This window comes from Pecten maximus, chromosome 13 (assembly GCF_902652985.1).
Source record: "Pecten maximus chromosome 13, xPecMax1.1, whole genome shotgun sequence".
Classification (NCBI taxonomy): domain Eukaryota; kingdom Metazoa; phylum Mollusca; class Bivalvia; order Pectinida; family Pectinidae; genus Pecten; species Pecten maximus.
This window is the reverse complement of record NC_047027.1, coordinates 35,953,284-35,968,045: the sequence shown is the minus strand read 5'-3', so window position 1 is coordinate 35,968,045 and position 14,762 is coordinate 35,953,284. Positions and strand designations below refer to the sequence as shown.

The window sequence follows — 14,762 nt, the reverse complement described above, 5'->3', positions numbered from 1 at the left end:
TAATGCTGTCAAGATAAATATTAGTATATGATTTAAGTATAGATATGTGTGTGGCTCGCTATAGGAAAGGACATTCCTTATATATTTATACGTGTTTGGAATTGGTGGTGCGCGCCCTTAATGAAATTCGTCAGGAGTTACTTCCCTTATACAGGAACTCTAAAAAAGGAAACCAAGAAGGACGGTTGGGCTTGGATGGCAGGCGTGAGGGAAGCGGCGTGGTGAAAACGACAAGGAGAAGAAGTGACAATGTTATGGTGAGAAGTGCATCGAGGTACGTGTGCGCGATCGCGAGGCGCGGCCAGGAGGATACGTGGTCATGAACTGGGCACGAGTGTCACGCACGTAATGTTGCCTATGTGAACTTTTGTTGTTAGATTGTATGTCCATTGTTGTTACACACGTTTTGTATAAATTTGTTGAGACCTACTAAAGCCTCTGTTGTCCCCGACTCGGTGAAAGCAAAGCTACCACAGAAAAGATCCCGTAAAAATATCAATTTAATTCGTCACATTTTTATGTCTGACAAATACTATTTCAGGAGGATTTCTTATTACATTCAACATATCATCAAACGGTGATCAGGAGTTGCAGGCACCATTTGAAAATGGATTTGTCCCACTTGAAAGCATCGTGTCAGAAATGACCAAAGAGGGGATAATCACACAGGTTTGTTAATAAATGAATGAATGAAATACTAGGCTCTGTTTCAAATACTATAATTTTATATTGATGTCAAACATTGACAGAAAAAATCTCAAACATTTTTATACTGTAAAATCCTGTTATTTCGTTAAGCTGAAATTTCGTGGTTTTAAAGTCGGTATAGTTTTAGAGCTATCCCTTTTCGTGGATAAGTACCTGCGAAATTTATTTATATTAAAATTGCATGTCAATTTTGCAACAATTTATATCAGGAACGGTTATGATGTAGATATATGAAAAACGGTAATTAATGACATACAGTTATGTGTTGTTTTATGAAAGATGGTAATTTATGACGGGGTACCTGTAAAGTGCGAAACGAAAGCAACACGAAACGAAATCAAACGAAACGAAATCAAACGAAATGAAAAATGAAAACATTCAAAAAATAGATAAATGGACAATTTTAGACTTTACATAGACCTAAGTGTCCGATTCTCATCGGTGTTAAAACAACACACAGGAAAGAATGAATTTATCGCAATATTCACTCGTTTTTTTAAATATGAAATACTTATTCTATTTCGATAATATGCTTAGTCCACAATTTATAGGCGCGCAAATCGCGTAGTGTATTGGTGCAAGCTTGATCTAAAATCACGTGACAGAGGTGGTTGTAAGCAACTCCTTTTATAGTAGGAAAGCGTGGTGTGTATCTGATCGCGAAAAGTTAGAGTTCCGGAAAATTACTGGACTTGAAAGGCGCAATTCGTATAAAAACGCCGGCTTAACGCGCTGTTCCCGTATTGCTGGTGTCGGGAGTGTAGACAGAATGGAAGCATCAGAGGACGACTCTATTTCTGTAACTTTGATGAACTGTGAATAATTCTGGATATGTTTTAGAAAATATTTAAGTACTGAATTAGTTAAGCGGATTTTCTATGGTTGAAAAATGAATATATTGTATTTCATTTCAGCTTTGCTCGGAGGTTTTTGTAAGACCAACTTGTTCTTTTCATCTAAACCCCAGGTCAGACATGCATTAAATAACGTACTGTAGCTGAACGTACATGCTTTAAATAACGCTTATAGCAAGTTGAACAAAGTTAACTTGTAAAAGTAACGTCCCTTCATTTTGAAAGTAAAATTAGCAGTTGCGTAAGAAATAGTGTATATAGTTTATGATTATAAATGTATTGGTAAGAAGATATTTTACCAGTATTTGTGATTATTTTTGGTAGAATCACATGTTTAATATACACAATTTTGGTACACACAATACACTACAGGATATGCATGCCGATAAATAATGTTCTGAATTGGACATCAAAGGAAGTCTTACAAGTGTGGACACCAAACTAAAGCACTAGTTCTTAAAATAACCGGCGTCTACGACTAACATCAAGTCCGTCTGATAGGACTTAAATTGGCGTCCCGTGTGAGAATATCTAACTTGCACGATAAAGATCCATCGGCGGTCCTTTTGGTGTGATAACGCCGGCCCAGAGAATAGGGTATTTTTAGGCCGGTATTTAATATTTCGAAATATTTATTAGGTGTTAAGATGGACGTCAAAAACCTTGATAAACTAAATTCACAGGGTAGGGTCTCGCATCTCCCTTCATCGCTAGGGTAAGCGTAACTGCTACTGTACAGTGCTAGGTTAGGACTCATTCGAATCTGGGAGTCGCCTTCAAAAAATAATCACACTATCAATTAGACAGGCGACTCTCTTCCATTTCCTATCTATTCTCGTCCGCTGAAAGACCATAAGGCCGTAATAGCGGACTGGAAAAAAACCCGTTGAATAGATAAGTAAATACCGTATATCGGGTTTTTTTAGCGTATGCCAAATTTCGCGTTTTCTGTACAAAATGACACGTTTAATTTTTAGCGTATTTCATTTTTAGCGTTTTCACCACGTGTAATTCAAATTTTAGCGTACATATGTTTCATATACAACAAAAACGAAGAGGTACTGTAATAATAATTTATCTACACGTTTGTTTGCTTCAGCAAACTCAGGTCTGTCCCTGACCGGATTTTCTATGTCCTTCCGTGTAACGGTTACAAATCGTAGCATGGCCATGTTTCACATGGCAATGCGACTCTCGTTATGATTTCAAATAGATCTATACAAAGGACAAAACATATGGTCAACTGTGAGTACATTTTTATTGACTACAACAGTTCAGTCGAGTCATGGCCAATTAAGCACACCTGTATACGGCATGTGTAAACAGGTGATCGGTTCATGACAACACCCCTACAAGGGAGCTAGCTCTTACTGTATAGGGAACAACCAACCAATTGAAAAAAAAAAAATTGAAACAGCCCCTGTGTATAGAACGTTGAGCCAAGGATAAAATGTCTGGCAGCCACTGATTGGCCAGTATGTTATGAAGTGAGAAAATAGAAATGTAGCCTGATAGGTAACTATCAATAGGAAATGTTGATATAAATTTCTTAAGTCCGATTGGTTTTTTTTCCCAAAAGTTCACGTAATAATAGTAAACAGGTAAACATTTAAGATTTTTGAGAATTTTTACTGCGAAATTCACCTATTTTCAAAATGGCTACCCTGGAGAAAATTTGAGCTGAAGGACCCAACTTTTTTTTTTTGATTAGGTGTTATATCAGACCCTAAACTTTTGTTATAAACCATAATCGTCATATTTAATTCAAGCATTTGAATGAAATAATCCAAAACGTTAACACTAAGGTCTATGGGAAAACAATTGGTTGGTTGGTCTCTACATATAGCTACCGCATATGACATTTTGTGCCATCTAGCGTCCCTGGAAACCAGATGATGGGACCGACTAGCACATTTTCGGACGGGATTCTCATCTTGGAGGCATTGTAGCAGAATTTAGAGAGAAATTGAGATTCAGGGGGGATTGATGATGAAAATATGACACATGTAGTGTTACAAGGAGGACCATAGACCGGACAGATACGGACATACATTCTATATTTCAATGGTAGCGGTATATATCGTGGCTCGGGGTACGGTGGTATGCTGGTTGTACTGCTGGCACTACCCCGGTTCGATGTGTGGGTGTGTGTCTGGTTGTTCTGTTGTCACTACCCCGATTCGGTATTCGGCGATGTGTTTGGTTGTTCTATTGTCACTACCCCAGTTCAGTGTTTGGTGATATATCTGGTTATTTTTTGTTGTCACTTGCCCGGTTCCGTGTTCTGTGTCTGTGTTTCGACTCTTTTATCTAAATAATGGCTCTACTCCTAATTTTTTTTCTCGTTCGGCCTTTTTTTCTTCATTTTTTACAAAAAGACCAGAAATTAGGGGGTGGAGGAGATAACATTGAGTTATCTCCCCCTGATCTTTATTCTATATCTTATTTGTTTATATTTCTGAGTAGCACGATTTCTATACTTGGCTATTAACCAAAAGCCATCCCTTTAAATTCAAAGCTTATCAAGATATTAAAATTTACATTTCAAAATTAACTCAATTTTAATGTGGTTTTCTCCTAAGAATTTCATATCCGGTACCAATAGAAGAATCAACCTACCAGCCTAAAACTTGCAGTCAGGCACTGCATATTTTGATAGCATAGCCTATGGTTCTATCCTGTTCCAGAAAAGTTATATTTGAAAAATGTTAAAGATGCTATAGGGAACAACCAACCAATTGAAAAAAAAAATTTGAAACAGCCCCTGTGTATAGAACGTTGAGCCAAGGATAAAATGTCTGGCAGCCACTGATTGGCCAGTATGTTATGAAGTGAGAAAATAGAAATGTAGCCTGATAGGTAACTATCAATAGGAAATGTTGATATAAATTTCTTAAGTCCGATTGGTTTTTTTCCCAAAAGTTCACGTAATAATAGTAAACAGGTAAACATTTAAGATTTTTGAGAATTTTTACTGCGAAATTCACCTATTTTCAAAATGGCTACCCTGGAGAAAATTTGAGCTGAAGGACCCAACTTTTTTTTTTTGATTAGGTGTTATATCAGACCCTAAACTTTTGTTATAAACCATAATCGTCATATTTAATTCAAGCATTTGAATGAAATAATCCAAAACGTTAACACTAAGGTCTATGGGAAAACAATTGGTTGGTTGGTCTCTACATATAGCTACCGCATATGACATTTTGTGCCATCTAGCGTCCCTGGAAACCAGATGATGGGACCGACTAGCACATTTTCGGACGGGATTCTCATCTTGGAGGCATTGTAGCAGAATTTAGAGAGAAATTGAGATTCAGGGGGGATTGATGATGAAAATATGACACATGTAGTGTTACAAGGAGGACCATAGACCGGACAGATACGGACATACATTCTATATTTCAATGGTAGCGGTATATATCGTGGCTCGGGGTACGGTGGTATGCTGGTTGTACTGCTGGCACTACCCCGGTTCGATGTGTGGGTGTGTGTCTGGTTGTTCTGTTGTCACTACCCCGATTCGGTATTCGGCGATGTGTTTGGTTGTTCTATTGTCACTACCCCAGTTCAGTGTTTGGTGATATATCTGGTTATTTTTTGTTGTCACTTGCCCGGTTCCGTGTTCTGTGTCTGTGTTTCGACTCTTTTATCTAAATAATGGCTCTACTCCTAATTTTTTTTCTCGTTCGGCCTTTTTTTCTTCATTTTTTACAAAAAGACCAGAAATTAGGGGGTGGAGGAGATAACATTGAGTTATCTCCCCCTGATCTTTATTCTATATCTTATTTGTTTATATTTCTGAGTAGCACGATTTCTATACTTGGCTATTAACCAAAAGCCATCCCTTTAAATTCAAAGCTTATCAAGATATTAAAATTTACATTTCAAAATTAACTCAATTTTAATGTGGTTTTCTCCTAAGAATTTCATATCCGGTACCAATAGAAGAATCAACCTACCAGCCTAAAACTTGCAGTCAGGCACTGCATATTTTGATAGCATAGCCTATGGTTCTATCCTGTTCCAGAAAAGTTATATTTGAAAAATGTTAAAGATGCTATAGGGAACAACCAACCAATTGAAAAAAAAAATTTGAAACAGCCCCTGTGTATAGAACGTTGAGCCAAGGATAAAATGTCTGGCAGCCACTGATTGGCCAGTATGTTATGAAGTGAGAAAATAGAAATGTAGCCTGATAGGTAACTATCAATAGGAAATGTTGATATAAATTTCTTAAGTCCGATTGGTTTTTTTCCCAAAAGTTCACGTAATAATAGTAAACAGGTAAACATTTAAGATTTTTGAGAATTTTTACTGCAAAATTCACCTATTTTCAAAATGGCTACCCTGGAGAAAATTTGAGCTGAAGGACCCAACTTTTTTTTTTGATTAGGTGTTATATCAGACCCTAAACTTTTGTTATAAACCATAATCGTCATATTTAATTCAAGCATTTGAATGAAATAATCCAAAACGTTAACACTAAGGTCTATTGGAAAACAATTGGTTGGTTGGTCTCTAAAATGTGATCAATTTTAGCGATATCTTATAATTCGCGACCGAGTCTGGTCGCGAAAATAGCGAAAATTAGACACTCGCTAAAAAAAACCGATATACGGTATATTCTGAATAAAGTTATTTAAAGAACTGACCGAATATTGCGATACTCTTTTCAGGTTCAATAATTTTGTTATATTTTCAAAGAGATACAGATACAAGAATGTCCTCATACATAGGGGCTAACATTCGCCATGCTTCTTCCGTCCTATTGCGATAAATTTATTCCTGTGTGTTGTTTTAACACAAATGGGAATGGGACACTAAGGCGTTTGCAAAGTCTAAAATTGTCTATCTATTTTTTCAATGTTGTCGTTTTTCATTTCGTTTGATTTCGTTTCGTTTCGTTTGATTTCGTTTCGTTTCGTTTGATTTCGTTTCGTTTCGTTTGATTTAGTTTCGTTTCGTTTCGTTTTCCTTTCGTTTCGCACTTTACATGTACCCTTAATGACGTACGGTTATGAGATAGTTTTACAAAAGACGGTAATTATAACCTACGGTTATGAAGTAGTTTTACGAAAGACGGTAACTAAATAGCATGCGGTTATGAGGTAGGTTTACGAAAGCCGGTTATTAATTATGTATGGTTTTGAGGTAGTTTTCCGGAAGACGGTAATTAATGACGTACGGTAACGCCGTTTTCGGTCCGTCCGTTCATCACTCGTTCCATTTCCTAATGTTTTTGTCTTGTGAGTGTATTCCTGGGAATCACGTTGCATGTGCAAGTGTATATCGCAAAGTCATTGTTATCATAAACGGACATCTAGCCTCCGTTCAATGCCTTAATTGCAACTAAAAACTCACAAAGTGCTTCCTACCGTCGCTGCTTGCTTGAGTCTCATTTCTGATGTGAAAGTGAAATTGAAAGGTCACTGCTTCTGTAAGTAAAAATATTGTTTTCTGGCTTTCTTTCAAATTTTATTTATTTATTTATTATTATCATTTTTCATTTTTATATATGTATTTATTTTTCATATAAATAGGAGGAATATCTTGCAACAAACATTAATGCCTACCTTAGGAGAACGACAGAAGATTTCAAGGAGCCGTTCACCAGCGACCTGCCGGGAATAAAGGAACTAGGGCTGGAACTGGTGTCGATAAGATCAGTTAAACATTATACGCCCCATCCGACATTCGATGTTGTTAACGAGGGTAATTCATATTTATATTTATTGCATAACTCACTTACCTTGTTCTATATATGATAAATGTCATAATTCGTACTATCCAACGGTACCACCGTTTCGGAAATTTTATATTGACGCGTCAATAAAACATGTTATTTTGCACTTTATATTACAAACGCACGATTGACTCAGATTTCCGATATGACTTCTGCGTTTGAAAAGCGCAGTAAGCCATGGAATATTAGTATAATATTTGCATACAGTCAGTAGAAATTTAATGCTGCTCATAAGTTCAATAACTGCGGCAATAACGCGATATTAATGTTTACCCTTAAGAGTTTATAGACAAAAGTTAAATTAAACCTTTAAAGTCACAACAATAACCCCTCTATGGAGAGTCCACCTGACATTAGCAATTGATCAATAATAAAATGTCATACCCACCATCAATGAATTTCCTATAGTCAGTGACTGCGTATATTTACAGACATGTTAACTCATTAGAACTACGTGCCTAACGTAGGCCTAATTGTATAATAAGCACAATCACTCTTTATTCTGATTTGTATTTCTCTTTTTCACGATTTGACAGATACGACGGACAAGCTCAAATATTCCGAAAGGATAGTTGCTATGGTCTACCCATGGTTACATGACGTAATTTACAGAGGATTTTCGAATTCCAGAACTGAGGAAGAGAAAAAGATGATTATTGACCAATACTTCCGCAGGATACAGACATACGCATTTGAACATTCTGATTTTAAACCATACTTATTCTTCACAGAGGTTGTAGTGAAAAAGAACAAATAATTACATTAGGTCACATTTGATTTCACGGTGACAGCATAGCATAAGCGAAGTGCCATTTATATATATATATATATATATATATATATATTTATTTAGTTAGTGTGTTACATTGCAAATGAAAAATTGAAAAAAAATGAAAATTCTCGATGAACAAGCATTTTCATTGGTTAAAAAGGTGTTGAATTTCTGCAAGTACTGAAGGATACATTAATTTGAAATTTGGAATTACATTTTGAATTAAGTTGAAACTCTTTAAAACTACGCATAGATCTATAAAAATAACATGAAATTATAACATTAAATATAATTTCATGTCTATTTCAGATTATAAAAGTGACATGAAATCGACCTGGATTTGACCTGACATTGACATTAAATTTAAAATGTCAAATTCAGGTCAATTTCAGATCTAAATAATGTCAATTTCTTTATGTGAATTGACTATTCTTCTCAGTTGAGGTCAATTTGACTTGGAAAAAAATGACTTGAATTTGATTTGAATTTTACTTGAATTGACATAAAGACACTTTGCCTGTGTAGAAACATGTGGTAATCTTTATCTTCACTGCCGCATGTTCGTTTAAGCATTTTAAGTAAACTTTTTAATGTGGTTTTTAAAAACTAAGTCAATGATTTACATAAGTCTTCATCTAGCATTATAGCGACTGAAAAAATAAAGTTCAGGGTCATAACTGTATGAACATCATACAAAAGCTTGAAATTGAGAGTGTTCGGGAACCCACATTAGTATTTTAAACAACCGTGTTTTAATGCGGCATCGCTTGTGAAAACATACATATATATACATATTATATGCACATATGTTTAGTATTTTTATTTCAACGTACATGAATAATCGGACCATAAATTGATGGTTTTGTAGTGCCATTATAATGAAATGACACAACTATGGATATTAATCAGATAGCCTACCAGGTCTAACACCGGTAGAACTGGTCACTGCCAGAAATTTTAAAACTGTAAAAATCATATCCAAAATTTACTGGCCTTATTATTACCTGGTTTGAATTGATTTTATTTTGCTACTGACTTTTTGCGGCCTATTGTAAGCAGGTGTTAACAACTGATAAAGTAAGTTAACAACTGATCAAGTCAAAAAAGGCGCAAATCCAAATTGTCATTCTATGCAATTTTCTATTTAAAGGTATACAGGTTTGAAAAAGTATCAAGGCAATTCATTTTTCGTATATTTAAAAAAAAATAATTGTTGATATTGTTTGTACTCTTAATCAATGAACTCATCTGTCAATAAAATATAAATTGTAAAAAAATCCATATGACTTTTTTGATAATTGTGGATTGAGTGGGTTCTTTCAACCAACGAAAATAGGTGCCAGTGAAGCAGTGTTCTATTTAAAAAAAAACCATGGAATTTTAGCTCTGGAAAATCAAAATGTTGATTACGTGTTAGTATCTAGATTCTTAGTCCTTATCGTGTCAGAAAATTTCTCTATTTGTCAGTAAGCACAGTTACGTGACAAACTTCTACCCATAATGCAAGTTTACTGTACAACAAATCACTTGAATGTTGACGAGGGACCTGACCTAATGTACTACGTATTTACAACACAGAAACACGTGTTTTGTAGAATTTTGATTCAATTTGTTTGAATTATCAACTTGTAAAAAAACGTCACTCATTTTAACCAGCTTCACACGGAAACAAGACGGACAACATTTAAACCGACAAATATATTCGGATGAACATAAATCATGGTAGATAAGATAGTGCCTGTAATATAAGAATGAGTAAAATGACGTAAATCTCAAAGACCTGAAATCCATTTGTAAAACATGCTTTTTAGGACATTTATAGTTAGGACGTAAGAATTGTATGTGACACGCCGATAGGCTGGTTTCTCGGATGTGAGTTGATGTCTTTAAATGAACATCTACACGTAGAAAACGAAGCTTCTATCAGCTTTATTTCTGATGTTCAGATGTTCACAACGATAAAACAATATGTTAATTAAAGCAAAACAATACATATAATTATAGCAGTTATCGTGAACATTCATCATTTACATTTACCATTTGGGTCGATTTCATGTTAATACTATTCAGTGAATACTCATAAAGTTGTCTTTTATTGAAAGCTACTATTTGTCGGTATAACTACTTTACAATGAGTAAATAAATAATTAACTGTACAGTACATATAAGTTGTATTTATAACACATGCTCTTACAAAACAGAAACAGGATATCCCAGAAAGCTCTTGCTACCCACCACTGGAAGTTCTTTATTGGGTCTTTGTCAGATTGGGGCCACGGTGGCCGAGTGGTTAAGGTGTCCCAATACTTTATCACCAGCCCTCCAGCTCTGGGTTGCGAGTTTGAAACCTACGTGGGGCAGTTGCCAGGTACTGACTGTAGGCCGGTGGTTTTTCTCCAGGTACTCCGGCTTTCATCCACCTCAAAAACCTAGCACATCCTTAAATGACACTGGCTGTTAATAGGACGTTAAACAAAAACAAACCAAATCTTTGTAAGATGGATCATTTCTTTTTAACTCTTTCCTCGTATTTACTACTTGACATACTTGATATATTGACATAATATTCTCTGTACTTTAGTTGTTCAGTTTTCAGTCCTAATATTGAGCATGTACATCTAGCGAAAATGTGCCATCACTAATGGTGTATTGCAAGTATAAATTGGTTACCAATGGTGAATTTTCTTGAAAATAGCGACAACAAATTTCAACTCAAAATTGCTCCATGTCAGTAATCTCGTCTTCCCATCAATCTCAAAATTCAACATACAATACCAGTGACCAAATGTTACCCACGTTTGAAAATTGATCCATCAAAAGCGAAAACAAGGAACAGCGGAGGATTGTCCAAGGACGGAGGACGTACTACGGCGAAAGGCAATTTCGAAAGCCCACCATTTGATGATAATGGGCTAAAAACTAGTCGGAGACAGAGCATTTTGCAGAGAATTAGATTTTATTTCTAGGTTTTGTTCCATTCAACATAAACTTTGCATCTTGTATACAAGTTCTACAATAAGATATATGTCATTTCATGAACGTAAGATACATTATTGTAATAGTGAATGATGTTATACATGTGTGTCATGATCCGTGCCATTATTTAAATAATTGAACGTTATTGTGTGTCCTGATCCGAGTTACTATTTCAATAATAACAAATTACATGTCTGTTCTGATCCTTGCCACTGTTTGAATAATTGAACATTACATGTTTATTCCGATCCGTGCAACTATCTAAATAGTTAAACGTTACATGTGTGTGTTGTACTCCGTACCACTATTTAGATATTTAACCGTTACATACATGATACGGAAAATTTTCCGGATTTAAATCCACCAGTGTTGTTTAGCATCACCATTTAGAATTCTACGAACCACACGATATTAACCATTCAAATTAGAGATTACATATTGATACTGGAAAGAAATATGTGGCTTGTCAATACAAGCGTAAAGTGAAAAGCACCAAAATCACACCTTTGACAAACTTATGGGAGCATTTACCTTTATGACCTTGAATGTAGGTAAAGGTCATTCATTGAAACAAACTTGTTAGACGTCATTCAAGCATGCTACAGACCCAATATCAACTCCCTGGGCCTCTTGGCTATTCAGAAGTCATTTCAAGATTTTAGCCAATTTGACACCTTTGACCTTTAATGTAAATCAAGGTCATTCATTTTAACAAACTTCGTAGCGCTTTAGCACAGCATGCTACAGACCAAATATCAAGTCTCTTGGCCTCTTGATTATTGAGATGTCGTTTAAAGTTTTTTGCAATTCTTTTTTTTTTTTTTTTTTTTTGCGCAATCATTGAAATTTTCAACATGGCGTACATCCTGAACCGGAAGTGCTAAAGAAAAACTGAAGGTACCAAAAATATCAGAATGACATACTGCATCGATCAATATAAACAATTCAAAAAATGAAAAAGTTGGAAATTTTGTGATCTTTGACCTCATAGTGAACTTTTTTATTTCACCTCTGACCTAAAAACCTGTAGAAAGAATAAGTTTTCCCTAGCCATTCCCTACAATTAATATTATGACATGATCTCTAGAAAATAAAAAACTTTTTGAGCTATAGCCATTTTAAACTTTTCAATACATGACGTCATGGCGGCCATATTGGATTTCGGACCGACCCCATGATAAGACTTTGTCGGTACCATTTCATAGTCATTTTGTCAAAGTTTGTGTTGAATCCAACTGGTGGAATTTGGGAAGCAGTTCATATAATAAATTTGTCTCAAGACCTATTGAGGTTTATACCCCATACACCTCAACATAACTTTATTCAATCCTTATATTCATATTTTTTTGATATTTTGTACAACATTTTTTCTTTGACAAATAGGGACTTGTGCAAGTCTACCACAGAACTTTCCAAAATGTACGTCATCACTCTTCGTCTACATATGGTTAATACTTTCAGGATTTCTTTCGTGAACAAACTTAATAGCGAATTAAAACAAATATTAGTTTTAAAGGAATTTATTTCATATACATATGATCACTTTTGAAAAGGAATTAAAAAAATATAATCCAAGCTCGACAAATGTATTCCTACGCCGGACTTGATATAGTTCATTGAAAAATGACTCGAGTTAACTGTGGTAGGTTCATTGAGTCTGAATTGAGTGGAAATATAAATATTACGTGTTTGAATTGCCTCATTTATTAAGAGACCCGTTTCATTCAAAAATTATATTTAGATTTGCGCCAGTAATCGATGGCTATATCACTCCGTTAGACCTTTCCCAAAGTAGCTGTTATTATCTCATTTCAATTGTTTTCAATCAAATTATCTACGACAATATCTATATATATGAAAACCCTCTGACTTGGGTTCGTACACTTCAAACAATAACAGAATTTCGATAAAGTCATTAACGTATCAGCAGTGACATGGAACGTTAAATAGAACTTCTTTTAATAAATATCGGAAAGATGCCCAATTCACATAAGAATACCATTTAAGCATTATAATATGTACACACACACATATATATATATATACCATAAACACATTTTTTATAATCTAGGTCAACATTCATAAGTTCGTGATTCAAATGAACGATCAACATTTAACAAATACACAATTAACAGCATTTCAATTACAAACCGCAAAATTGCTGTTTCTATATACATTCAGTATGTGAGTATTATATGATAAACGGTAACTAGATAAAAGTGTCCTTTTGTAACATGTTGTAAATATCTAAATATATTTCTAATATCCAAACTTCTCAATATGAACGTATGGACATTGGTATTGACAAGTAACCCTTTTATAACATGTTGTAAATATAAAAAATATAAAACTGATATAAAAACTCCTCAATATGAGCATATTGACGTTATACATACTTTGACGTGGTGTGTGTTGTTTTACAGCTTGTAACAAAATCAGAATGTACTGAACAAGTTAATCCCAATATACCAGTTACTCATCAGGTGCACAAACTAGTATGCACTTCGAACGGAGTTTTTGCTGAGCCTGATTATTTGTTATCCCTGTATGTAGGTCGAGGTCATATGCGATATTTGCATTTAACATACATGTCCTTTAGGCTGAAAGACGACTCGGTTGTATAGATATATTGTTTGTGTTTTCATGTCCTGTTAACACAAAACACAAGACGAACTCTTAAATTTCACCATAGCTGCAAAATAAAGGACAAACGCGATGTAGTGTCACAGGACAGCTTTCGGAAATCGGAAAGAAGAGAAGAGAAAGATCAGACCCCCTTATATATTAATATCAAGGTAAGCGGCTGATGTTGAAGTGTCTGTCTATTATGTGCCCACCTTATCTTTATCAACGGCAATTCGATCAGCCATAACGCCATGGGAAACACTACAGGTAAACTTAAAAGACAAAAAACATGTTGGTGGGTCACCTAAAGGGCTTTGAAGGAATTTAAGGATCGTACTTCATTTTGACTCCGTATACGGTAGTATACCCGCCGTTGGCAACGAACACTTCCTATGGATAGCACGTTAGCGCTCCAGAGGATATGTTCGTAGCCAACTGCAGACACACTACCGAATACGCAGTCAAAATGAGGTACAATCCTTATATTTACATCAAACAAATCGTTTAGATACAGTACGAAGGCGACGTTGGTAACTACGGCAGCCGTGGCCATTAAGACAAGTGAATCTATGTAAAGACACAAGTTTTGTTGTTGTTTTTTTAATCCCTTTCACGTTTTTAATAAATTGATATATTCACAATCCACAATTTCCGTCTCAGATTATTCATGTTTGTCAAGCACAGTGTGTATTGACAAAAATTTAGTAGTGACGTGGTAAAATGTTCTCAAAGAACTGTACGCTTCAGCCATTTGTTGTTAACTTACCTCGTGGAGAAGATCAATATGCACCCATTTCAGTTAAGTTTTTGACAAAATACTCACTTGACGTTAGCTTTTATAGACGACGTGATAATTATGTTACCGATTCCCGCGCTTATTAATCCGTGGAGTCTTTTTACGCTGTGCATACGCTAATTTATTAGCAATCAGAGTAAACTAATCTGAAGAATAGGCAGATGTAAATACATTGTATAACACTTGGTATCATCTGAAGGAATGGGCATAACTCTTTGGGTAGTCATCTGTTGATAGAACGGGCATAACCCTTGGGGTAATCATCCATTGCGAAAACGGGCATCA

The 14,762-nt window shown here is 35.2% G+C and overlaps 1 protein-coding gene across 1 annotated transcript; it reads left to right on the top strand.

The window, feature by feature from the left end:
• The first annotated feature begins 499 nt into the window (after nucleotides 1-499).
• Nucleotides 500-8,109, top strand: LOC117341522. The gene is made up of 3 exons (XM_033903393.1): nucleotides 500-669; nucleotides 7,106-7,277; nucleotides 7,845-8,109. The coding sequence occupies exons 1-3, from the start codon at nucleotides 643-645 to the stop codon at nucleotides 8,063-8,065; spliced, it is 420 nt and encodes a 139-aa protein (XP_033759284.1). The 5' UTR covers nucleotides 500-642; the 3' UTR covers nucleotides 8,066-8,109.
• The last annotated feature ends 6,653 nt before the right edge of the window (nucleotides 8,110-14,762 follow it).

Coding starts and splice junctions, on each gene's coding strand:
- LOC117341522 (XM_033903393.1), top strand. CDS start 643: ATGACCAAAGAGGGGATAATCACACAG. Junction 670..7,105: donor AAGAGGGGATAATCACACAG/GTTTGTTAATAA, acceptor TCATATAAATAG/GAGGAATATCTTGCAACAAA. Junction 7,278..7,844: donor ATTCGATGTTGTTAACGAGG/GTAATTCATATT, acceptor ACGATTTGACAG/ATACGACGGACAAGCTCAAA.